This window comes from Hylobates moloch, unplaced genomic scaffold (genome assembly GCF_009828535.3).
Source record: "Hylobates moloch isolate HMO894 unplaced genomic scaffold, HMol_V3 SCAFFOLD_10, whole genome shotgun sequence".
Lineage (NCBI taxonomy): Eukaryota > Metazoa > Chordata > Mammalia > Primates > Hylobatidae > Hylobates > Hylobates moloch.
This window is the reverse complement of record NW_026652285.1, coordinates 9,214,015-9,238,286: the sequence shown is the minus strand read 5'-3', so window position 1 is coordinate 9,238,286 and position 24,272 is coordinate 9,214,015. Positions and strand designations below refer to the sequence as shown.

Sequence of the window (24,272 nt, the reverse complement as noted above, 5' to 3'; positions counted from 1 at the left end):
GATAGTCTCGATCTCCTGACCTCACAATCCACCCACTCGGCCTCCCAAAGTGCTGGGACCACAGGCGTGAGCCACCGCGCCCAGCCAGATATATCTGTCTTATAGTTAGTCCTCAAATATAAAAAACCAAGGGAAATCCCCTCCCTCATACTCTCAGTACCAAACTCCTTAACACAAAACTCTAGCTGTCTTAACAGTATTCGAAAACGTCTTATTTAAACCAGGCACGGTGACTCACATCCATAATCCAGGCACTTTGGCAGGCTGAGGCAAGCAGATCACTTGAGGCCAGGAGTTTGAGACCAGCCTGGGCAACATAGCAAGACCCTATCTCTACAAAAAATTGTTTTAATTAACCAGGTGTAGTGGTATACATCTGCAGTCCCAGCAACTTGGGAGGCTGAGGCAAGAGGACTGCTTGAGCCCAGGTGTTCAAGGTTACAGTGAACTACAATCGCACCCCAATGTGGGCCACAGACCAAGACCCCCATTTCAAATAAATAAAATAAATAAAACTTCCCATTTTGCCTCAGGCCTCAATACTACCATGATAGCCATCCACCTATGACTTGTTTGTCTATTCTTTCCCAACATCCAATCAAAAAATTTTAAAAGAACTAAGAACAAGGCCGGGTGTGGTGGCTCACACCTATAATCCTGGCACTTTGGGAGGCCAACACAGGCAGATCACCTGAGGTCAGAAGTTCAAGACCACCCTGGCCAACATGGCAAAGGCCCATCTCTACTAAAAATATAAAAATGAGCTAGGTGTGGTGGCGTGCACCTGTAATCCCAGCTACTCAGGAGGCTAAGGCAGGAGAATCACTTGAACCCAGGAGGCAGAAGTTGCAGTGAGCCAAGATCACACCACCACACTCCAGCCTGGAAGACAGAGCTAGACTCTATCTCAAAAAGAAAAAAGAACTAAGAATAAAAATTATATCCTATTTCCCCAAGTCAGAGACCTTGAGTTACCTAAACGAATGTAATAACAACACCCCATGCTTACATTTCAATTCAATAAACTCAGATCTTAATTCAACAAAGTATTTCCTGCCTGGGCATGGTGTCTCACATCTGTAATCCCAGCACTTTGGGAGGCCGAGTCCAGAGGATCACTTGAACCCAGAAGTTTGAGACCAGCCTGAGCAACATAGCAAAATCCCGTCTCTACTAAAAATACAAACAAACAAAAAAAATTAGCCAGGCGTCATGGTGTGTACCTGTAGTCCCAGTTATTTGGGAGGCTGAGGTGGGAGAATCACCTGAGCCCAGGAAGTTGAGGCTGCAGTGAGCTGTGAGCATACCACCGCACATCTACCATAGGGAAGGCACAGGCACAGTCCATACATTCCTTCAACAAATAGGTATGCAGCTTCTTCAAGCCAAAGTACCATTAAGAGTATACAAGTAAAATATATATATATATAATATATATATATATATATATATATTTTCTCACTCTTCTTACTCTTGCCCAGGTTGGAGTGCAGTGGCACGATTTCGGCTCACTGGAACCTCTACCTCCTGGATTCAAGCGATTCTTGTGCCTCAGCCACCTGAGTACCTGGGATTACAGGCATGCACCACCACACCTGGCTAATTTTGTAAAAAATAAATATTTTTAAAAAGGAAACAAAGGGTGATCAAGGAAAGTCTCTGAGGAGGTAAGATGTGAGCAAAGACTTGAAACAGTGTAAAGGAAAAAAAACCCTATTAAGATCAAGCGGCCAGGCGCGGTGGCTCACGCTTGTAATCCCAGCACTTTGGGAGGCCGAGGCGGGCGGATCACGAGGTCAGGAGATCGAGACCACGCTGAAACCCCGTCTCTACTAAAAATACAAAAAATTAGCCGGGCGTGGTGGCGGGCGCCTGTAGTCCCAGCTACTCGGAGAGGCTGAGGCAGGAGAATGGCGTGAACCCGGGGGGTGGAGCTTGCAGTGAGCCGAGATTGCGCCACTGCACTCCAGCCTGGGCGACAGAGCGAGACTCCGTCTCCCAAAAAAAAAAAAAAGATCAAGCTGACAGCAATCCATATGTATATAAATGTCCCAACCCCAGACAGTTTGAAGCATAAGGCAATAAGGCCAGTAATTACAGCTGTAAAGAAAGTAAAAGGAGACTAGTATAGTGGATGTGGTCAGAGGTAGCCATGGCTAAGGAATCTGAACTATACTGGGAATGAGGAAGGCTCTGTGGTACTGCAAGGCACATAGTGCTTCACCTGAGTGAGATTGTATTACAGTAAAGGAGGTAAGGCAAGTGTAAAGCAACTGTCACACAAGGCAGAATACTCAGAAATAGAGCATGTACAAAATATAATGTGAGTCACTGAAAGAGTTAAAACCACATTAAAGTCAGGAAGGAAAGAGTCCAGAGGAGGTAGAACTTGAGATAAGACTATGAAAGAGAAAGGTACAGCATGAGGGTCATACAGGCTTGTTCAGCAAACAGCCAGGGATCCAACATGGCTGACATGTTTGATATGCTTAGTAGAGTCCTGGGAGATTAGACTACTGCAGTAGGTTGCAGTAGGTTGTATTATAGAAAACCATTAATTATCTAATTCTGCAGGCAATGGAAAGCCACTGAAGGTTTGAGTTGTGGGAGAAGACGGAGAGGAATAAAATTATCAGAGGGCTATTTGGTAAGGTATCTCTGACAATGAGGGAATGAGGCTTTTGCAGTAGTCCAAGTAAAAAATAATTAAGAACCAAACTAGATGGTAGTTGTAAAGAGTGAACACGGCTGGGCGCAGTAGCTCACGCCTATAATCCCAGTACTTTCGGAGGCCGAGGCCGGTGGATCACAAGGTCAGGAGTTCGAGACCAGCCTAGCCAACATGGTGAAACTCCGTCTCTACTAAAAATACAAAAATTAGCCAGGTGCGGTGGCAGGCACCTGTAATCCCAGCTACTCAGGAGGCTAGGAGAATTGTTTGAACCCAGGAGGCGGAGGTTACAGTGAGTCAAGATTGCAACACTGCACTCCAGCCTGGGTGACAGAGCAAGACTCCATCTTGGAAAAAAAAAAAAAAAAAGAGAGAAAACAAATACAAAAGAGGTGGAGAAAAAGACAATGAAGAAAGCTGAATTGACAAAATTTAACAAATGGCTGGATGTTGAGGTTGCCCATATTGAGTTTGAGGTGCAGGTGAGACAGTCTGGATGATTCACAATTTGCTCCAAAACAAGCAAATAATCTATAATCCACAAAAATTACCAAAAGAAGTCCTACTTAGTGGAATAAGACTCTGGTTCATGATAAAAGCAAAGCTGCTAACCATCAAAAAAATCAGCCTTAGCCAGGCGTAGTGCTGCACGCCTGTAATCCCAGGACTTGGAAGGGCAAGGCAGGCAGATCATTTGAGCCTAGGAGTTCAAGACCAGCCTGGGCAACATGGCAAAACCTCATCTCTACAAAAATACAAAAATTAGCTGAGTGTGGTGGTGCATGCCTGTAGTTCCAGCTACTCAGGAGGCTGAGGCAAGAGGATCACTTGACTCCAGGAGGTTGAGGCTACAGTGAGCCAAGATTGTGCCACTGCACTCCAGCCTGGGCAGCAGAGCAAGGCTTCGTCTCAAAAAACGAAAACAAAAACAGGCTTTACTAAAAACTAAAATGACACTGATGATAAAATGATACAATGCCTAAAAGTGTTTCCTTTCACCCTAAGGAAAGGAAGAAGGGTCTTTAGTTTATATAAATGTAATGTGCAATGAACAATGACAACATATAACCACAGTTAAGGGAGAGCCTAACCAGTCAGGGAGCCATATAACAAAGCCCAGGAAATCCTACTAGCAAACTATAGCAGAGCACTAAAATATGACTTGAATGGATTTCCACAAAGGAATAGGAGAAATGATCATTAAACAAATGCAGGTCAGGCGCAGTGGTTCACGCCTGTAATCCCAGCACTTTGGGAAGCCGAGGAGGGTGGATCACCTAAGGTCAGGAGTTCAAGACCAGCCTGACCAACATAGCGAAACCCCCGTCTCTACTAAAAATACAAAATGAGGGCTGGACACGGTGGCTCACACCTGTAATCTCAGCATTTTGGGAGGCCGAGGTGGGCGGATCACGAGGTCAGGAGATCAAGACCATACTAACACTGTGAAACCCTGTCTCTACTAAAAAATTACAAAAAATTAGCCAGGCATGGTGGCGGGTGCCTGTAGTCCCAGCTACTGGGGAGGCTGACGCAGGAGAATGGCATGAATCCAGGAGGTAGAGCTTGCAGTGAGCTGAGATCGTGCCACTGCACTCCAGCCTGGGCGACAGAGCGAGACTCCGTCTCAAAAAAAAAAAAAAAAAAATTAGCCAGGCATGGTGATGCGTGCTTGTAGTCCCAGCTACTCAGAAGGCTGAGACAGGAGAATCCCTTGAACCTGGGAGGCGGAGGTTGCAGTGAGCCGAGATCGCGCCATTGCACTCCAGCCTGGGCAACAAGAGTGAAACTCCGTCACCGATAAAAAAACAAATGCTGTTCTATCTGCTGAGTGAGCTCTAGGTTATGGGGACGGATAATTTCAGAAACTTCAGTGTGCAAAAAGGAGCAGCTTCCATAATTAACTTTTCTGCCCAAAAATTTCCAAGTAACATTTATCAGTCAGTTTCAAATTAACATTTACCAATCAGTCTATTTTAAGGTACTCTATTTCAAACAAAGGATGGGTACCACTTTCATGAGGTTTTTTTTTTTTTTTTTTTTTGAGACAGAGTCTCACTCTGTTGCACAGGCTAGAGTGCAGTGGCACAATCTCAGCTCACTGCAAGCTCCGCCTCCTGGGTTCACGCCATTCTCCTGCCTCAATCCCCCAGGTAGCTGGGACTACAGGCGCCCGCCACCACACCTGACTAATTTTTTTGTATTTTTAGTAGAAACGGGGTTTCGCCATGTTAGCCAGGATGGTCTCGATCTCCTGACCTCATGACCCGCCTGCCTCGGCCTCCCAAAGTGCTGGGATTACAGGCGTGAGCCACCGTGCCCAGCCTCATGAGTTTTTTAAAGTATAATTTTTAAAAAAAGTTAGATAAGACTAATACCCTAAATAACTTTTAATTTTTTCATTAAAATAACTGACACTTTAATTCAAAATAGCCATCTTTTTATATACTATCATCAGACAGTTTTGCCAGAGACATAAATCTGAAGACTGCTCTACAAATGAATTTTCTACAAATAAAGTTAGTATATAGTGTTTAAATCAGGATTCAAAGAATCATTAAAGCCAGATTTTACAAAAGGTATGATTCTAAAGTAGGATCCATGTGTCCTAGGTTTCTGAAATTCCCATTTATTCAATATGCTACTATGGCCTTTCATACCTTTCACGCCCACAGAGGCTACAGCAAACAATCAGACATATAACCAACTAGCAATTCTGCTCTTACATTATCTGACATTTTATATTTGTTTATTGCCTGCCTTCCCCATTAAAAAATAATCCTCATGACAACAGTGACTGTGTTTTTACAACTGTATCCCCAATACCTAAAACAGTGCCTAACACGTAGCAGGCACTCAATGAGTACTGATCAATATATCCATAAGAAAAACAACAACTATGTTCTTCCTACAAACAGATTCAAGCAATGACAATATACCCTGCTTGAATCTGCCACTTTTTACAGAATGATGTTTAATTTTGGTATGTGTCTCTTCCTGAATTGCAGTAAATACAGTTATCTTTGAGAAGGTTGGAAAAGATTCAGTGATGACAGAGAAGCACTCTTTAATAGAGCTCAGGGTCTAGTCTGAACTTGTGGGACACGTACAGGAACACCAGAGTCACTTCTGCACAATGAGACACAAACGGATGGATGCTCACCCCTCAATAAAGGCATATATGCAGTACAAAACATGCTAAGAAGGAATACCACAAGACTTAATTAGTGCTCAGAAGGAGCTTTGTGACACAAGATGAAAGGTACCACAGACACAGAAAACATTACAAAGGTGTGGCAATACAATACCTCAAAGACAAGAATCAGTTTGTGACCCTGATGTAATGAGGATTCCAGGGACCACTGACAATCTCCACTTACAAAGCAAAGCATGGAACAGACCCAAAGTATCAAATGCCCTGTAACAAAGAGAAACTGACATGATAAGTCCTGCGCTGTCCTCCCAGCTTTCCCTTCCACATTAGTACTAAAGTGCAGGCAGGCATTTCTTTCATGGAAACAAACTTTTCTCCATATTGTCTACTTTCTGTCATTAATATCACTTACCTCCTGCCCTGTAGCTGCTTCCATATCAAGAAACAGATCAAGAAGAGATCGAACCAGGCGAGCTGCTTTAGCCTTGCTGATGGAATTCAAGAAGGGCCGTACATACTTCAGGAGTCCTCCAAGCTCTGTATGAAAGGCAATTCAAAAAGAGAAGTAAACATCAACATTTGAGACAAAATACCCACTTAAGAAACTGACCCAACGTCATAAAAATCAGTACTTACATCACTAGAATCAGTCTAAGTGAAACTTACTAGGAGTTTAAAGCATTCCTAGCACATAGCAGAATAGCAAAAACAAGTTAATATCATATACCAAATTTGCATTCTGTTCCCTACTCAGCCACTGGATTACTATGAAGTTCCAGGAAAAGCTCATGTCTCTGCTTCATTTATCCATCTTAATGAAAGATAAACAGCCAAGTATTCATAATCTCAAAAAGCAGTTTTCTAGAACATGAAATACGCTGTGCCCCTGCCACCTTCACAAAATTACTTCCTCACAACCAATAAATATGATCAGGTTATAGAAGTAATTTTTTTCTAATTCCCAAGTCTGCTTCAGCTGTTCCCCTTAGACAGAGATTTTCTACTCCAGATTCCTTTTTCCTGTCTTTCTGCAGTGCTCCCCAGTTTAGCCTTTCTGCATTATCACTTCCCTGGCACTCTTCTGCATAAACTTTTGACATAGAAGAGTGTTTTGCCCTTAAAGTGCTGCTATATCTCTTTTAAATTCCTCATTAATCTTCAAAACCTAAGTCTTAAACTATGACCAAAAAAGGGATCCATCATAGAGCTTTTCTCCCACTATATAGAAGAGGGCAGTATATGAACTCTAAAGAAACATCTTTCGAAACAATAAACTAGAGATATGCTTGTCAAATAGTAAAAATTACAGAATGTTTCAACTAAACAACTAAGGACGTATTTTTGGAATGTAGGTTAAAATTACTTTAGTGCCACTGCCTCTTTAATATTCTCCAATTGCAGACTCACCCTCCTGAGAACTCTAATTCAGGGCAAGCAAACTTCACCCTCCAGAGAATGCTAATTCAAGGCCCTGAAATCCTCATCTGCCTGAATAGTCAGAGAATGCATGGGACTGTGTTCGGTACTTAAGAACTTGATATAGAGTAGAAAAGTTCATCTTTTTCCTTCACTCCCCAGTAATGACCTTTGATTCCCAATGTTTAAAACTTTTTGCCATTCTGCCACCTCATTCATCTCTGCACAACAAGACTACAGTATATACTCCTGCTTTCAAGAGGCACTAATGCCATAATCCCATCTGAAATGTCTTGCCATCTTCTCAGCCTATATAAATCTTACATATCCTTTTAGGTCCATCTGAAGTCCTATTGAGTTTTCCATGTAACTCCAGTCTACAGTGATTCTCCCCCTCAAAATCCTTTTGAATTTATTTCAATTATATTATGTAATGATAGCTTTTTAAAAGTAGTCTGAAGCAATGTCCCTTCTCCCACAGAACTTCCTCCTGTGCCTGAACAATTCTGAATGATTTCTAGTCACAGAAATGTTCACAAAGCAGCCTATTCCAATGTTGGCCAAAACAAATTATTCCTTTTTGAAACACAAAACACAAATCTATACCTTCTTTCACATGGCTTTAAATACTTAAAGATAATTCTCATTTACATTTCCCTAATTTTACCTTTATCCAAGCTTAACATCTTTGGCTATTTCAACTGTTCCTCCAAAGTCCTTGTTTCTAGGTAACTTAGTTGCTCTCCTCTGAACAAACTCTACTTTGTAAAGGTACTACTTGTGGTATTTTGTGGTACCCAGAAATGAAAACAATTGCTCCAGGTAGGGTCTGACAGTAGACCAGGAGGCAATTTAATTCTCTTGATCTGGCCATGATATGTAACACAAGATAGCATGTTTTGCTTTTTCTAACACCTCTCTTTGTTCAGACTGAGCCCATTAAAGTCCTTTTTAATAGACTACTGTCGAAACAGGTAATTCCCCCAACTTCCTCTGTTTTGAAAAATACTTTAAGTATATAACTTAATCCTTATCACAACTGAATTTAATCTTCCTGACTTTGGCAATAACTGTGAATTTTAATTCTGTCTTCTAACTGTACTGAGTCATCTACAAAAATAAGCATCCCTTCTGAAATGGCTTTAACCATGATTCCAGATGCTGACCAGAAAAACAAGTACAGATCCTCATGACACAATGCCTGAAGACTTCCCTTCAGGTTGACAAATGATCCATTTATTAACATGTTTTGGATACAGTTATTCAGCCCATTGTAAATTCATAACCTATACCTGTGATATTAATATTATGGCAAATGTTCAACTACCCTGCTTACATCAGATATGTAGTCTATATCATTCCTCTAATCCAGAAGCTGGCAAACTTTTTCTGTGAAGAGCCAGATAGTAAATTTTTTTGGCTTTGCAGTTTATTTGGTCTTAGTAGCAGATCCTGAACTCAGCCAGTCACACACAATGCGGAAACAAATGGGCGTGGCTTTGTTACAATAAAACTTTATTTAAAAAAACAGGTGGCATGCAGACCCCTGAAAATCTATGGGTCTGATAAAGCTAACCAAAAAGAGAACTAGGCTGGGTGCAGTGGTTCACACCTATAATCCTAGCACTTTGGAAGGCCAAGACGGGCAGATTGCTTGAGCCCAGGAGTTTAAGACCAGCCTGGGCAACAACATGGCAAAACCCCCTCTCTACAAAAATTAGCCAGGCATGGTGGTGAAGGCCTATAGTCCCAGTTACTTGGGGGGCTGAGGCAAGAGCACTGCTTGAGCCCAGGAGGTCGAGGCTGCAGTGAGCCAAGATTGTGCCGCTGCACTCCAGCTTAGGTGACAAAGTGAGACTCTGTCTCAAAAAAACAAAACAGAACAAACAGAGAGAACTAAGGTGAATCTGAATAATCTGTTCGCAATAAATCCACTGTTTTTTAAGAGATTACTATCTCCTTATCAAATAATCTGTCCCAGAACTCTACCACTGATGACCATGTATAGTGTCTACTCTTTATTTTTAATTTCTTTATTTCAATGTGCAGCACACAGTGAATACATCTATTCTTTGCATTACCCTCTTGAAAGGCAGGATAACATTTGCCTCAGTTTCCTTATACCTCTCCATGATTTTTCTCAGAATAACATATGGCTCTATAGTTATATCTGCTAGAACTATTTTTTTGATAATAAAAGAAACTGTTAGAGCCTAGAGACCTGAACTTATTTACAGAGACTATCTGCTCTGTCTTCTCTCACCTACGATTAATTATCTCTTTCTGCTGTTATTTCTATCTTTTGCAGTTTGAAAATCATTTTCCTTCCTAGAAAAGGCAGAAGTGAAACATGAGCTAAGCAGTCTGCTTTTCTCTCTAACACCTGCTAGCATTACAATATTTTCTCTAAGCACTGAGTGTTATTCTTCTTACCCCAAGAGAGAAGCAAATGATCTCTTAGTTGTCCCCCTGCATTTCTTTTTTTTTTTTTTTTTTTTTGAGAAAGAGCCTCACTCAGTCACCCAGGCTGTAGTACAATGGCACAATCGTGGCTCACTGCAGCCTTGACTTCCCAGGCTCAAGTGATCCTCCTGCCTCTGTTTCCCAAGTACCTGGGACACAGGAACGCACCACCACACCCAGTCAATTTTTTGTAGATATGGGGTCTCCTTATGTTACCCATGCTGCTTTTTAAAAAAAAATTTTTTAACAGAGATAGGGTCTTCGCTATGTGGTCCAAACTGGTCCACATAACTCCTGGCTTCAAGCAATCCTCCCACCTCAGCTTCCCAAAGTCCTGGGATTACAGGTGTGAGCCACTGTGCCCAGCTGCCATTTTTCAGACTCAGTTCATCATCTGTTTTAGTCTACTACTGTTTTATATTCATTCTTGTTTGTATTTCCTGTTTCTTTCCATTTTCATACATACTAAGTTAATTTTTTTTTAAGTCCCATAAAATCATACTGACTTCCTCCTATTCTTACTGGGATTATTTGCAATTATATGACCAGATTTTCCTTGTCAGAACCTCACATTACTTGGCTGGGCACGGTGGCTCACACCCGGAATCCCAGCACTTTGGGAGGCTGAGGCGGGTGGATCACCTGAGGTCAGGAGTCCAAGACCAGCCTGGCCAACATGGTGAAACCTCGTCTCTACTAAAAGAAAAAAAAAAAAAATTAGCCTAGCATGGTGGCTCATGCCTGTAGTCCCAGCTACTTGGGGAGGCTGAGGCACGAGAATCGCTTGAACCCAGGAGGCAGAAGTTGCAGTGAGCCAAGATCACACCACTGCACTCCAGCCTGGGCAACAGAGTGAGACTCGGTCTCAAAAAAAAGGCCGGGCACAGTGGCTCATGCCTATAATCACAACACTTTGGAAGGCCGAGGTAGGTGGATCATTTGAGGTCAGGAGCCTGAGATCAGCCTGGACAACATGATGAAACTCCACCTCTACTAAAAATACAAAAATTAACCGGGGGTGGTGGTGGGCGACTGTAGTTCCAGCTACTTGGGAGCCTGAGGCAGGACCTCACAGAACTCAACAGATTCCTTTTAAAAGTTTTAGGCTATGAAATCCTGAGCCTAGGCATCATGTCTGATGATGCTCAACACTACTAACACTACTTGCAATCACAATTACACATCAGACATTGTTTTATTTGCTAATCCCCAAGTGATTTTTGTTGGCCAGGGATCCTATCTTAAATTTTTGAGTAGAATACTTAGCACAATGCTATGCATTTATTAAATGCATAAAAAACAAAACTGAACATTAATGGAACAGACATATTTTCTGTTCTCAGGGAGCAAACAATACAAACCTATCTATCATTAATAGCAAAGACAGCTAAATATATGTAGGCCTCAACACTTCCTTAGAGTTCCCATTGTGTATACTTATACTCATCAAACTTTCTTAGAAAACAATAAATAACATGGAAATGTTTTTGAAAGTTCTTATAATTCATCTATTAAATTCCAATCGGTTTAGCAGTACACTTCTAAACTTCTCAGGTCACAAGGCAGGAAGGGCAAGAAATAAGGGGAGAATACATATAAAATAGGAATTTCAAGCAAAACAGTAACATTTTTGGATTAAAATTAACTGAAGTGTTGACTATATACCACACACTGTTCTTAATTCATGCCACTGGAGGAAAGTACAAATTTGGATATTTCAACAACAAAAAAATCTTTTTTTGAGACAGGGTCTTGCTCTGTCACCCAGGCTAAAGCATAGCAGTGTGACCATAGCTCACTAGAGCCTCAACCTCCTTGGCTCAAGCAATCCTCCCACCTCAGCCTCCAGAGTAGCTGGGACTACAGGCACATAACACCACACCCAGCTAATTTTTCTATTTTTTGTAGAGACGGGGTCTCACTATGTTGCCAGAGCTGGTCTCAAATTCCTGGGCTCAAGGGATCCTCCTACCTCAGCCTACCAAAGTGCTGGGATTACAGGCATGAGACACCACGCCTGGCTAACAACAAAAAAAATTTTAACATCACTTCAGTTGGCTTTATAATTCAGAAAAATTACCTTATTATATTTTGCATGGAGTAATTATCAAAACTGTTTTGGAACCCCCCAAGCTCAAATTAACTGACAGACAAGTGGAATCCTTATGTATGTTAAAAAGGAGGGAAGTCAGCCTAAGATAAAAAGACACCACCCACCAATGATAATTCATTTAAGTAGACAGTTATAGGAAAGCAGTAACCATGATGTCATGTGGCTATACGGGCTCTGAAGTAAGACTACATGACTTCAAATCCTAGGTCTACCAGTTATTAGTTGAATGAGCTTTGGTAAGTTATTTAACTTTTCTGTGCTCAGTATCCTCATGTGTAAAATGGTAACAGTACCTACTTCAAGTTGTTTCGAGGATTCAATTAAGTTAAACCATGTATGTGTTTAAAAGAGTAACCACTTGGCCAGGTGCGGTGGCTCACACCTGTAATCCCATCATTTTGGGAGGCCGAGGCAGGTAGATCACCTGAGGTCAGGAGTTCAAGACTAGCCTGACCAACATGGTGAAACCTTGCCTCTACTAAAAAAAAAATACAAAATTAGCCGGGCATAGTGGCACATGCTGGCAATCCCAGCTACTCGGGAGGCTGAGGTAAGAGAATCGCTTGAACCTGGGAGGCAGAGGTTGCAGTGAGCCGAGATCGCACCATTTGCACTCCAGCCTGGGTAACAAGAGCAAAACTCTGTCTCAAAAAAAAAAACAAACAAACAAAAAAAAATTTAAAAAAAAAAAAAAAGAGTTCATAGCACTCAAAAACCATTATGGATGGTTCTTTTTATAGCTACTTAATGATGTTTTAGGTAAGATATAAGTCCCATGTAAACACATCCTCACAATTTCATACATCTTTATTCAGCTCTATAGACTGAGCCTAATAATTAATAAGTTAGTTACCTTTAATTGAAAAAAATCACTGGCAGGGAACAATGGCTCATGCCTGGAATCCCAGCACTTTGGGAGGCCGAGGTGGGTGGATCATGAGGTCAGGAGTTCAAGACCAGCCTGATCAACACGGTGAAACCCCATCTCTATTAAAAATACAAAAATTAGCCAGGCTTGGTGGCACGTGCCTGTAATTCCAGCTATTCCAGAGGCTGAGGCAGGAGAATCGCTTGAACCCAGGAGGCGGAGGTTGCAGTGAGCCAAGATCGCGCCACTGCACTCCAGCCCGGGTGACCGGGTGACACAGCGAGACCCCATCTCAAAAAAAAAAAAAAAAAAAAAGAAAAGAAAAAAGAAAAAAATCTTTAGTTCTCAAGTTCAAGAAGTTGTGCTAACTAACCCCCATCATTCTCTTGAACAACCAACATAATTTTAGGGAAAATAATTCATGAGGTCACTTACCAGATCTTAATCCAGTCTAATCAGATGAGCTCTAAATTCACTTTAAACTTGACAAAAATCACCCATTTAAGTTTAAACAGACTTCTCTCTAAATACTACTACCACTTTACTGGTAAAAGGTCCTTCCTGATCAAAAGGACTCCCTTCTCATTCCAAGGACACACCCATCATCAGAATATTATGTCAAATCTAATCAGTCAATGGTTCAATTACAACTGGAATGTTTGAGCAATGATGTGCACAAAGTCCCAGGTACGAATGGAAAAGTCTTCGGAAGGCTCCATTTAATGTCTTAATCATTCTCATTCTGAATCTATCAGAAAAAAATGACAGTGAGTCACCTGGATACAAAATCCTTTGTCATTTTTAAATCAGGCGCTTAAAGTTGTTATCTATCTTAAATACATCAGAGTTGCTCAGTGAAATTATTGAAAACTGTTGCTGCCTCTATGTAAGGGAATACAGTGAGAATTCAAAAACCAGAAACAAATCAGAAATCACTATATCCCAACAAAAATAAGATTGTCTCTCATTTGCAAAACTAAACTACCATGAAAGAAGTGAGTTTAAAGTCCACTTAATTGCCTGCTAAAAAACTGAAGCTCAACAAGTTGCCAAGAAAATAAAGCTGAATTCAGTTTGCGGATCAGTCCCATGATTCTTCAACAAAAGACAGGAATTTCACTGAGCATTTCAGGTACAATCCATGTGTAGCACTTACCTGCAGCTTGTCCAGTCTTTGCCAGGAGAGATCCCAGTTCCAGGATGCTCTGCTCTTTGACTTGCACTGCCTCTTCATCGTTTTCCTGAATGTCACGCTTCACTGGGAGAGGAAAATGCAAACCCTCTTAAAATTCTGACCAAAAAATGAAGACTGAGGGAAATTTCACCCTCATAAGATCCATTACAAACTCAAACATATTTACCAAAAGACAAATTCTAGAGTTTAAAAAAAAATAACTCTAAGCCAGAAAAAAAAAAGATCATATATACGTAGAATATACTCCATGTAAATCACACAAAAAAAGGATTCTTCTCTTTGATTTTAAATGTGCCTTTTCATTCTACCCAGCAGAATTTTGCTTACTTACATACACTAAGTTTCTGTTGTGGTAACATGGTTAAAGCAAAATTAAAACAAAACAAATCCTTCATACTTATGGTGCCAAGATCTGTGCCAGTCACTATTTTATGTGAAGATATTAAACATGCCTGTGCGTTTATGCCACAAACTAAAATCAATTGACCAAGTTACTGATGCCTATAAGTCAAAAGCCTTTCAATAAACTTTAGGTCTGTGCAAAGCCTCAGCTGATGGGTGTGTTAGGGATAAGCAGGTCTATAAAGCCATTCAAGAAAAACAACTCTATCAAAGCCCCAGATCCTGCACAGCTACACTTAGGAGAGACTGCTGCTTTTTAATGCATTGAGGTCTGTTAAAATAACTTTGTGCTATCTGTCCTATTTTCAACAGTTAATAACTATTTTAACATTCAAACATGGAATAGCCTCTCCAAGTTTGTAGTGATTATCACTAGTTACTACTACTCTTACAAAGCATCATGACTTGACAAAAACCAAGATTTTGATACTCCATGATGGAGTCCAGAAAAAGTAAGGCCGTCAACCATCATGACTCAAGCTTGCTCTAACAGTGAAGCTTTCAGGGAACTCTCCCCTAGAATAGTGGGCCAACAGGAAATACTCTAATTGTAATATTTAACGTAATTTCTACTTTATGAAAGACAAAATATTAGGTACTAGGCACCGACAATTAAAATTCATGCTCCTCACATTAGTTCTAAATAATAGTGTGTACTCAAAATAAAATACCCATGTAACGGTGATTGAGATGACTCTGGTTTCGTAGAAGTAACTGACCTAAGATCAGAACTTTTAAAATGAAACACCTTTTACCAATATCATTCAAAGATACATCTTGATGCCCACTTCCTCTCCTTCTCTAGTATCCCCAATGATAAAGTATCAAGATCTTGTCAATGTCCTTTCTCTGTGCAGGTCTGGAATACCAAAATTCAACACACTAAGTCAAACGCCAACATCTTGCAAGTCCCACATACAGGTGCATTCTCATACTACTTGTTGAGCCAATTCAAATCTTCCCAAATTACACTAAAAAGATTCCATTACATGTGCAGTGAAGAGCTGGTCCAAGCCCTAATTGAATCCTTTATGAGTGAACATTAAAGTCTTCCTCTGTCATTATAAATTTCTGTTCACACTTGAATCCCAACAGAAAGCTGCCGGAAGCGACCGGCTGGGGTTCCCATTTCAGTTTTCCTGTTGTGTGCAAGTGTAAGACCATCGTATTAGTGTTAAGAAATTTTAATTTTTCCGGCAACATGCAGCCGACCCGTTCCAAAGAATTCCCTGAACTCCGCGGCTGACAACTAACTCCCTTAACTCACTTCCAACCCCTACAGGGAGTCTGGAAAGATTAGTCACCTCCTCTAGCCAGGCGGTCCCGCTCCAACGCCTCACTCTTACACCCTACACAGGGCAGATGAGCGTCTCGGCCACCTCCCCAAACCAAATGCCAATCTGAGGTGTGTGTCACCCCTGAATTTCCCACATTCTGAAAGAGACCCTCCTCTTAGTGGAGCTTTCTGCCGTGGGGCTGAGGAGTAGCAGCTCCCAGCGTCCCGTGGAAGGAAACTCCCAGAGAAGAGCAAGCGCTCGCGCTCCCACCCGGAGCAGGCTGTGCTGATTACAACGGCGGGAAATGCCTGTCCTGAGCTGGTTTCGCCAAGGCCTTTCAAGTAGAGACTCTAGGACCAGTCCGTGACAAGCACGCCGGCCGGCACTGCTCCGGGTCCCAGACCAGCTCCTGCGGGCCAGAGCCGGGGACACGGCTAGGGAGGGGTGGGGGCCCGGCTCGGCCCACTCTCCCACCCTACGCTGAGCCCCCCGTGAGTCAGCAGCAGGCGAGGGGACCCGGGGATTGCCTCAAGCCGTCCCACAAGAGTGAGACCTGGGGGGCTCTGGGGAGCTCCGAGCGGCCTGCGCCCCCGGCCCGGCCCCCCTCACACACACAGTGAGTCAGCAGCACCAGAGCCGGCTAGCCCGGCCCCTCTCCGCTGCCGCCGACCGACATAAGCCGAGCTGGGCCGGCAGGGCCGGGGAGGCGGCGCGGCGACCTTTACCGATGGAGTGGAGGATGTCGATGGAGGCCTCCCGGTCGGTGCTGAGTAGAGACTGGGCTCTCTGGAACTCCACCACCGCCGCCGCCGCCATCTTACCGCTCTCACACCGTCCCCGGCCGCGGCCGCCGACGCCGGAAACACACACCCGGAAAGCCCGCCCTCGCGTCCCTCCGCCTGTAGCTCCCGCGGCTCCGTTCCCAGAGCACTCCGGGAGTTGTAGTCTCTCCGCCGGGCGCGGGCTGAGGGGTGGGGAGAGCGGGACCGCCTCGCAGGTGGGCTGCAAGCTCCCCAGCGCCTCCTAGCGGGCGGCCGGCGAGGAAAAGAGGCGGTGCCCTGCAGTGGGAGCTCAAGATCTGTCCCCGCCCACCCCAAAAGAGGCTTCTTGATTCCGGCCCCGCTCGCGCACCCCTGAGAGGGGTTCCTGAGTACCGGGCTAGGTATTGAGTCAAAGCTGTGTGGCTTTCTTTGCGGCTTCCACGATTTAACCATTCATTCAGGACGATAAGTGACCTTATAAAGTGCTCGCTATGTGGCAAAGAATAGCACCATTCGAATGCGTTCCAGTGTCTGACGCCTGTGCGCCGCACACACGCTTTCCAGGCTTGACTCCCGCAGAACGCTGGCCGGCAGGTGGGCAAACCTGCCAGGACCGGAGAAAACTGTCCTCACGCGCCCATTTAACCTTGGGACAGTGCTGGACGTGATGAAGTGAAACATCACCTTTGCTCTATTCACGCCACAAATACCTCTTGGGAATCCACAGAAGCCTCACCCAGCTCCCCAGCTCAAAAAAAAAAAAAAAGGAAGGAAAGAAGGGATGGAGGGAATGGAGGGAGGGACGGACGTAGGGAGGGAAGGAAAAAATTGAATTATTCTTCCCAATATCTTCAGCCCCTTCAACTAAAGTCACAGATATCAGTGAAGACGTCGTGTGGGCGGAAAAATGACATTCTATGAGACCACTTAGGGTTAAACTTAAGAAAGGGTGCTAAAAGGATACAAAGACAATTCAGTATTAAGGAAGACCTTTCTCTAGGTGATGACGATCCAAAAATGGAATGTGCTGTCCCATAAAAGGACGCATAAAGGGGACTAACATTGCACACCCTCCTCTGTAAGTGGATTAGGCCATTTATATTCCTCTATCTCCTTTTATTCTCCCAACAATGTTCTGTAAAGAAGATATTTACTCCCCTTTAATACGTGAGGAAACAAAGGGTTTGAGTTATTTGGTGAAGTTCAAATCGTGATTGGGAGAGCTGAGAGCTGCCGGTTAGGGAATGCCTTCCTAATTCCTGGGTGTGTTCACGTGAAAAGTAGATGACATCTCATCAGGTTGTTGTAAACAGGATTCATGACTTTGATGGAGAGTTGGATTAAATGGCTTCTAGCAAGGCACGGTGGCTCACGCCTGTAATCCCAGCACTTTGGGAGGGCGAGGTGGGCAGATCGCTTGAGCCCAGGAGTTCAAGATCAGCCTGGGCAACATAGACCCCGACTCTACTAAAAATACAAAAATTATCCGGGTGTGGTAGTGCACCCCTGTAGTCTCAGCTACTTGGGAGGCTGAGGTGGGAGGCTTTAGAAGAAATCATAGGAGAGGATAGAGTGCTGGCCTCACTACAAAGAGGGGGTACTATAAAACAGTGGACCCCAACATTTTTGGCACCAGGGACCAGTTTTGTGGAAGACAATTTTTCCACGGATGTGAGGAGGGGGGATGGTTTCGAGATGAAACTGTTCCACCTCAGATCATCAGGCATTAGATTCTCATAAGGAGCAGGCAACCTAAATCCCTGGCATGCTCAGTTCACAATAGGGTTTGCCTCCTATGAGAATATAATGCTGCAGCTGATCTGACAGGGGGCAGAGCTCAGGCAGTAATGCTGGCTCCCCAACAGCTCACCTCCTGCTGTGCGGCCTGGTTCCTAACAGGCCACTGACCAGTAATGGTCCTTGGCCCAGGGTTGGGGACCCCCACTGTAAAAGACTAGGAGTGTCTGCCACATCTTTCTCCCAAGCTAGTGAGTCTTGCTGACTGTGGAAACTCATGAGCCCATCCCTGTGTGATCATCATGGTGAAAGTTTTGAGATGAACTAGACACATCTCTTGAGGAGTTTGGCATGTGTGCACATTCACGAAGATGGGCACCCACTTCTAGCCTACAGAATTCTGAATTAGGGAAGCTGGCTGGCACACTGTACAATAGGAGAGGGAGAAAAGGCAACAATAGGGTAGCTTCCACTCCCTGTGTTTGACATGGCAAGGTTCTTATGAGCCAAGAGGATGCTGAAAAGGTAGATCATCCGGGACCTTCTTAAAGGAACCTATTCAGTAGGGCCGTATGCTAGTGTAAGCAGACCCAGAAATAAGATGCTGGAAGTGTGGACTTCAGGAGGCAGTCACTGATGGGAGTCTTGAGATCCACAGGTAGATCCTCCAAAGAACACAAGAACACATAAATGCTCCCAACAAGAAAGAACCAGCACCTGGGTCTCTGCCTCTGACGTCATCAGTCATGTAAGAGAAGAGACCTTGATCTCTTTTAATTCCTCCTACTTCTCTGCTTTCACCAAAACCTCCTCCACCCTAGAGGAGACCCAGAAACAGCAGAGTGAGAGGGTGGAGAATGAAAAGAGTGAAACTGCAGACCAAACACAAATTTTCCACTGCCTGAGACTTAGAGACAGGGGAAAAGCTTTAAGTTAGATATGAAATTAAAGTTTTGCTTTAGGCTAGACTGGACTTTCAATCATTACAAATGGCATAAAAGAGATTTAGGGGCCAGGTGCAGTGGTTCATGCCTGTAATCTCAGCACTTTGGGAAGCTGAAGCAGGCGGATCACGATGTCAGGCGTTCGAGACCAGCCTGGCCAACACGGCAAAACCCCGTCTCTACTAAAAGCACAAAAAAATTAGCCAGGCATGGTGGTGTGTGCCTGTAATCCCAGCTACTCAGGAGGCTGAGGCAGGAGAATTGCTTGAACCCAGGAGGCAGAGGTTGCAGTGAGCCGAGATCACGCCACTGCACTCCAGCCTGGGTGACAGAGTGAGACTCTGTCTCAAAAAAAAAAAAGAGAGAGAGAGAGATTTATGAGATTTTCCCACGGCATCTCCAGGGGAAAGGAAGGAAAATCCAATATTTGCCTTCAACTAGGCTAGCCACTTAGTAGCTGATGACTTTAACATGTTTCTTAATTTCTCTGATCTTTGGTTTTCTCATCTACGAAACAGGGATAATAAAATCTAGCTCACCACCTGTAATTCCAGCACTTTGGGAGGCCATCTTCGTTACATAATACTGAGACTCTGTATTATAGGGATCACAAACTACTATGTAGTAGTCACCTGTCATTGATTGCATTGATAGGTTAACAATGTCCCTAAATGTAAGTATTACTAAAATGAAAGTCATTCTCAGAAATATGACATTCTCAATGTCACACTTGCCCTCTTACCATGCCATTCTTCCCCACTTTGAGATTCTTTGTACCTCCTCTGTATATCTCTAATGCTCTGGCCTTGTGAGAGTCTGGTTAGCATCCTCCTTACTGTGGTCCACGAAGTGTTGCATAATCTGGCACCTGCCTACTTCTCCAACTTCAACTCTTATCACTTTGCCCCTTACACACTTCGCTCAGCTGACTCCGTTTTCTTTTCCTTTTTTTTTTTTTTGTCTCAAACATGCCACGTTCCTTCTCACTTCAAAGCCTTTATATTTTCCCCTCAAAGGTTTCAGCTCAAAGGTCATTTCCACAAAGTGGCCTTCTGTGCAATCCCATCATAAGTAATCTCTTATGCCTTCAATCTAGTAACCATCACATCACTCTATTTCCTTCCTAGCATTTAACACAGTCTGTGATTTTATTACGTCAATTTTTAAATTTTTTTAATGTAAATTTTATTTTTACATTTTTTTTTAATTTTAAGTTTTTTAGAGACAGGCCGGGCACAGTGGCTTACACCTGTAATCCCGGCATTTTGGGAGGCCGAGGTGGGTGGATCACCTGAGGTCAGGAGTTCGAGACCTGCCTGGCCAACATGGCAAAAACCCGTCTCTACTAAAAATACAAAAATTAGCTGGACATGGTAGCAGGCGCTTGTAATCCCAGCTACTCGGGAGGCTGAGGCGGGAGAATCACTTGAACCCAAGAGGTGGGGGTTACAGTGAGCCGAGATCAGACCACTGCACTCCAGCCTGGGCAACAGAGCAAGACTTCGTCTCAAAAAAAAAAAAGGATTTTAGAGACAGAGTCATGCTCTGTTGCCTAGGCTGGAGAGCAGTGGCATGATCATAGCTCACTGCAGCCTTGAACTCCTGGGCTCAAGTGATCCTCCTGCCTCAGCCTCCTGAGTAGCTGGGACTATAGGGATGCACTACAATGCCTGGTTGATTTTTTTTTTTTTTTTGAGATGGAGTCTTGCTCTCTTGCCCAGGCTAGAGTGCAGTGGCTCAATCTCTGCTCACTGCAACCTCCACCTCCTGGGTTCATGCCATTCTCCTGCCTCAGCCTCCTGAGTAGCTGGGACTATAGGCGCCTGCCACCACACGCAGTTAATTTTTTGTATTTTTAGTAGAGAGGGGGTTTCACCGTGTTAGCCAGGATGGTCTCGATCTGCTGACCTCGTGATCCGCCTGCCTCGGCCTCCCAAAATGCTGGGATTACAGGTGTCAGCCACCGTGCCTGGCCCAGCTGATTTCTCTTTTTGAGAGACAAGTCCTTGCTATGTTGCCCAGGCTGGTCTCAAACTCCTGGCCTCAAGGGATTCCCCCCACCTTGACCTCCCAAAGTGCTGGGATGACAGGCATGAGCCACTATGCCCAGCCTATTTCACTTGTTTGAATCTCATCTCCCTCCAAAAGGCTGCAGGACTACATGCTATGGAAAATGAGCACAGAATTTGAAGTCAGACAAATATGGAGCTCAATATTATCTCTGCTACCAACTAATAGTCAAATTACTTAAACTATCTGATACAAAGTTTGGTCATCAGTAAAACTATTTTAAAAATCAAGTTTACTTAATGGTTGTACAATAATGTGACTGTATTGAATGCCACAGAACTTTTTTTTGTTTTGTTTTGTTTTGTTTTGTTTTGTTTTGTTTTGTTTTGTTTTTTGAGATGGAGTCTCACATTGACACCCAGGCTGGAGTGCAGTGGTGTGATCTCGGCTCACTGTAACCTCTGCCTCCTGGGTTCAAGAGATTCTCGTGCCTCGGCCTCCTGAGTAGCTGGGACTACAGGCACTCGCCACCGTGCTCTGCTAATTTTTGCGTTTTTAGTAGAGAGAGGGTTTCACCATGTTGGCCAGGCTAGTCACAAACTTCTGACCTCAAGTGATCTGCCTGTCTTGGCCTCCCAAAGTGCTGGGATTACATGGGTGAGCCACCGCGCCAGGCCAGAACTGTATAATTTTAAATGGTTAAAATGATAAATTTGATGTTATTCATATTTCACCACAATTTTAAAATTTTACTTCACAGATTTGTTGAAATTTATTTTTTTTAAAAGACAGGACCTTGCTATGTCGCCAAGGCAACTCCTGGATTCAAGCCATCCTCCTGCCTTAGTCTCCCAACTAGCCGGAACTACAGGTACACACCACTGTGCCCAGCTTTGAAGTTTAAATTTTTAAAGACAGTAGAACACTTCAGTGCTATGACTGACACATACATAAGTATTCAATCAGTGGCAGTTATTAAAATTGCAATTAAGTTGCTGATTAAATTAGCTGATTAGCACCCACTACTCCCCTTCCTCAGGGAGGCCAGTTGTAGGGCTAAATGAATCTTTAATAGATAATTTTCACAGTAATAGAGTGGTGATCAATTGTCAGTTCTATTTTCCTTTTTTTTTTTTTTTTTTTTTTGGAGTTCGTTCTTGTTGCCTCGGCTGGAGTGCAATGGCATGATCTCGGCTCACCTCAAACTCCGCCTCCCAGGTTCAAGCAATTCTCCTGCTTCAGCCTCCCGAGTAGCTGGGATCACAGGCGCCCACCGTCACACCTGGCTGATTTTGTATTTTTAATAGAGACGGGGTTTCTCCATGTTGGTCAGACCGGTCTTAAACTCCCAACCTCAGGTGATCTACCCACCTCGGCCTCCCAAAGTGCTGGCATTACAGGCATCAGCCACTGCCCGCAGCCCAACAGGTAATTTTCATAGTAATACAGTGGCGATCAATTATCAGTTGTAGTTCCCATCTTAAGCTTCCTCACCCTCAGTCTCATCTCCCTCCCCTCCCTGTCATGCTTCTTTATGTCTTCATGCCACCCCCAAACATGCTACACAGCCCTAATCTTCCCTATGCTACTCTATATTCCAAAACAATTTTTTTCTATATAGCTCTTGATTGTTCACTGTTCTAAACATTTTGTATCCCAAAGTTGAGCAAATAGAGGAATACTATGATGTACTATCCTGCCAATACAAGCATATATGCTCCTCCTTCTCCTCTCTCTCCTACCCTATTGTTACCGGAAAAAGGAGTCTTGGTCCAGACCCCAAGAGAAGGTTCTTGGCTATCGCACTGGGAAGAATTCAAGGAGAATCGGAGTGCAGTGAGAAGAAATAGTTTATTGAAAGCTACTTCACTATAGAATAGAGTGTCCTCAGAAAGCAAGTGGAGGAATACATAGTCTAAGTTTTTCTTCTATAGGGATCTTTGTCTACACAAATACTAAACTAAGCTGTGCCTACATGCAGATGGGCAGACAGCATGACCAAATTTATTATGGTATTGATTTAAAGAAACCTATCCTTGACATTCTACTGTGTGAGTACATCAAAGCATAACTATCTTTAAAAAAAGCATAATTATCTTGCAAGCAAATCTTGTTATGGGTATTGGGACATCTGGGCTTTTCTGTTTTTGTAGAAGTCTGTCCTTGCAGGTAATCTTTAGGTTGTTTCCTCAACTATAAACATCTTATGACCATGGGTCATGCTAGTTTTTTTTTTTTTCAGAGTCTCACTCTTGTTGCCCAGGCTGGAGTGCAATGGCGCAATCTCGGCTCACTGCAACCTCTGCCTTCTGGGTTCAAGTGATTCTCCTGCCTCAGCCTCCCAGTAGCTGGGATTACGGGCGTGCACCACCACACACAGCTAATTTTTTTTTTTGAAACGGAGTTTCGCTCCTGTTGCCCAGGCTGGAGTGCAGTGGTGCGATCTTGGCTCACTGCAACCTCTGCCTCCAAGGTTCAAGCGATTCTCCTGCCTCAGCCTCCCGAGTAGCTGGGATTAAAGGTGCCCACCACCACACTGGGCCTAATTTTTGTATTTTTAGTAAAGACAGGGTTTCGCCATGTTGGCCAGGCTGGTCTTTAACTCCTGACCTCAGGTGATCTGCCTAGACAGCCTCCCAACGTGCTGGGATTACAGGAGTGAGCCACTGAGCGTGGTGTGTCTTGCTGGTTTTAAGATGGAGTTGATTGGCCGTCTGTAATCCCAACACTTTGGGAGGCTGAGGCGGGCGGATCACCTGAGGTCAGGAGTTCAAGACCAACTTGGCCAGCATGGTGAAACCCCATCTCTACTAAAAGTAGAAAAATTAGCCGGGCATGGTGGCAGGCGCCTGTAATCCCAGCTACCCAGGAGGCTGAGGCAGGAGAATCGCTTGAACCCAGGAGGCAGAGGTTGCAGTGAGCTGAGATTGTGCCACTGCACTCCAGCCTGGGCAACAAGAGGGAGATTCCATCTCAAAAAAAAAAAGATGGAGTTGATTTTAAAATGGCCTTATTCTGGCTCTCCTAGGCTCCTGCTTCCCTAACACTATGACAAGGAGTTAAGGCTTGCAGTTCTACACTAGTGCTGACTCCATAACTACGCATTCATTACCATTTGAGCTCTGGAGAGGGGGAAAAATAGTAAAAAAAAAAAAAAAAAAAAAAAAAAGGAAAATATACATTATGTTTTTATCTCTTTTGGGGAACCCTTCTCTCACATACTGCCACATCTCCCCAGACCTCCAGACACCTTATCGTATT

At 43.6% G+C, this 24,272-nt stretch overlaps 1 protein-coding gene across 3 annotated transcripts in view; it reads right to left on the bottom strand.

Annotated features, from left to right (window-relative positions):
* The window catches only part of PSMD11 (proteasome 26S subunit, non-ATPase 11), a 39,023-nt gene extending 22,506 nt beyond the window's left edge, over window positions 1-16,517 (bottom strand). For 2 of the 3 annotated variants that reach the window (XM_058445456.1, XM_058445457.1), the window contains exons 1-3: window positions 16,285-16,517; window positions 13,842-13,943; window positions 6,238-6,362 (exon numbers count right to left, since the gene is read on the bottom strand). In XM_058445456.1, coding sequence (XP_058301439.1) covers window positions 6,238-6,362; window positions 13,842-13,943; window positions 16,285-16,375 — 318 coding nt within the window. In that variant the 5' untranslated portion in view covers window positions 16,376-16,517. The remainder of the gene's footprint in view (window positions 1-6,237; window positions 6,363-13,841; window positions 13,944-16,284) is intronic. The other variant, XM_032162947.2, reaches the window with a different exon arrangement.
* Window positions 16,518-24,272: the final 7,755 nt, after the last annotated feature.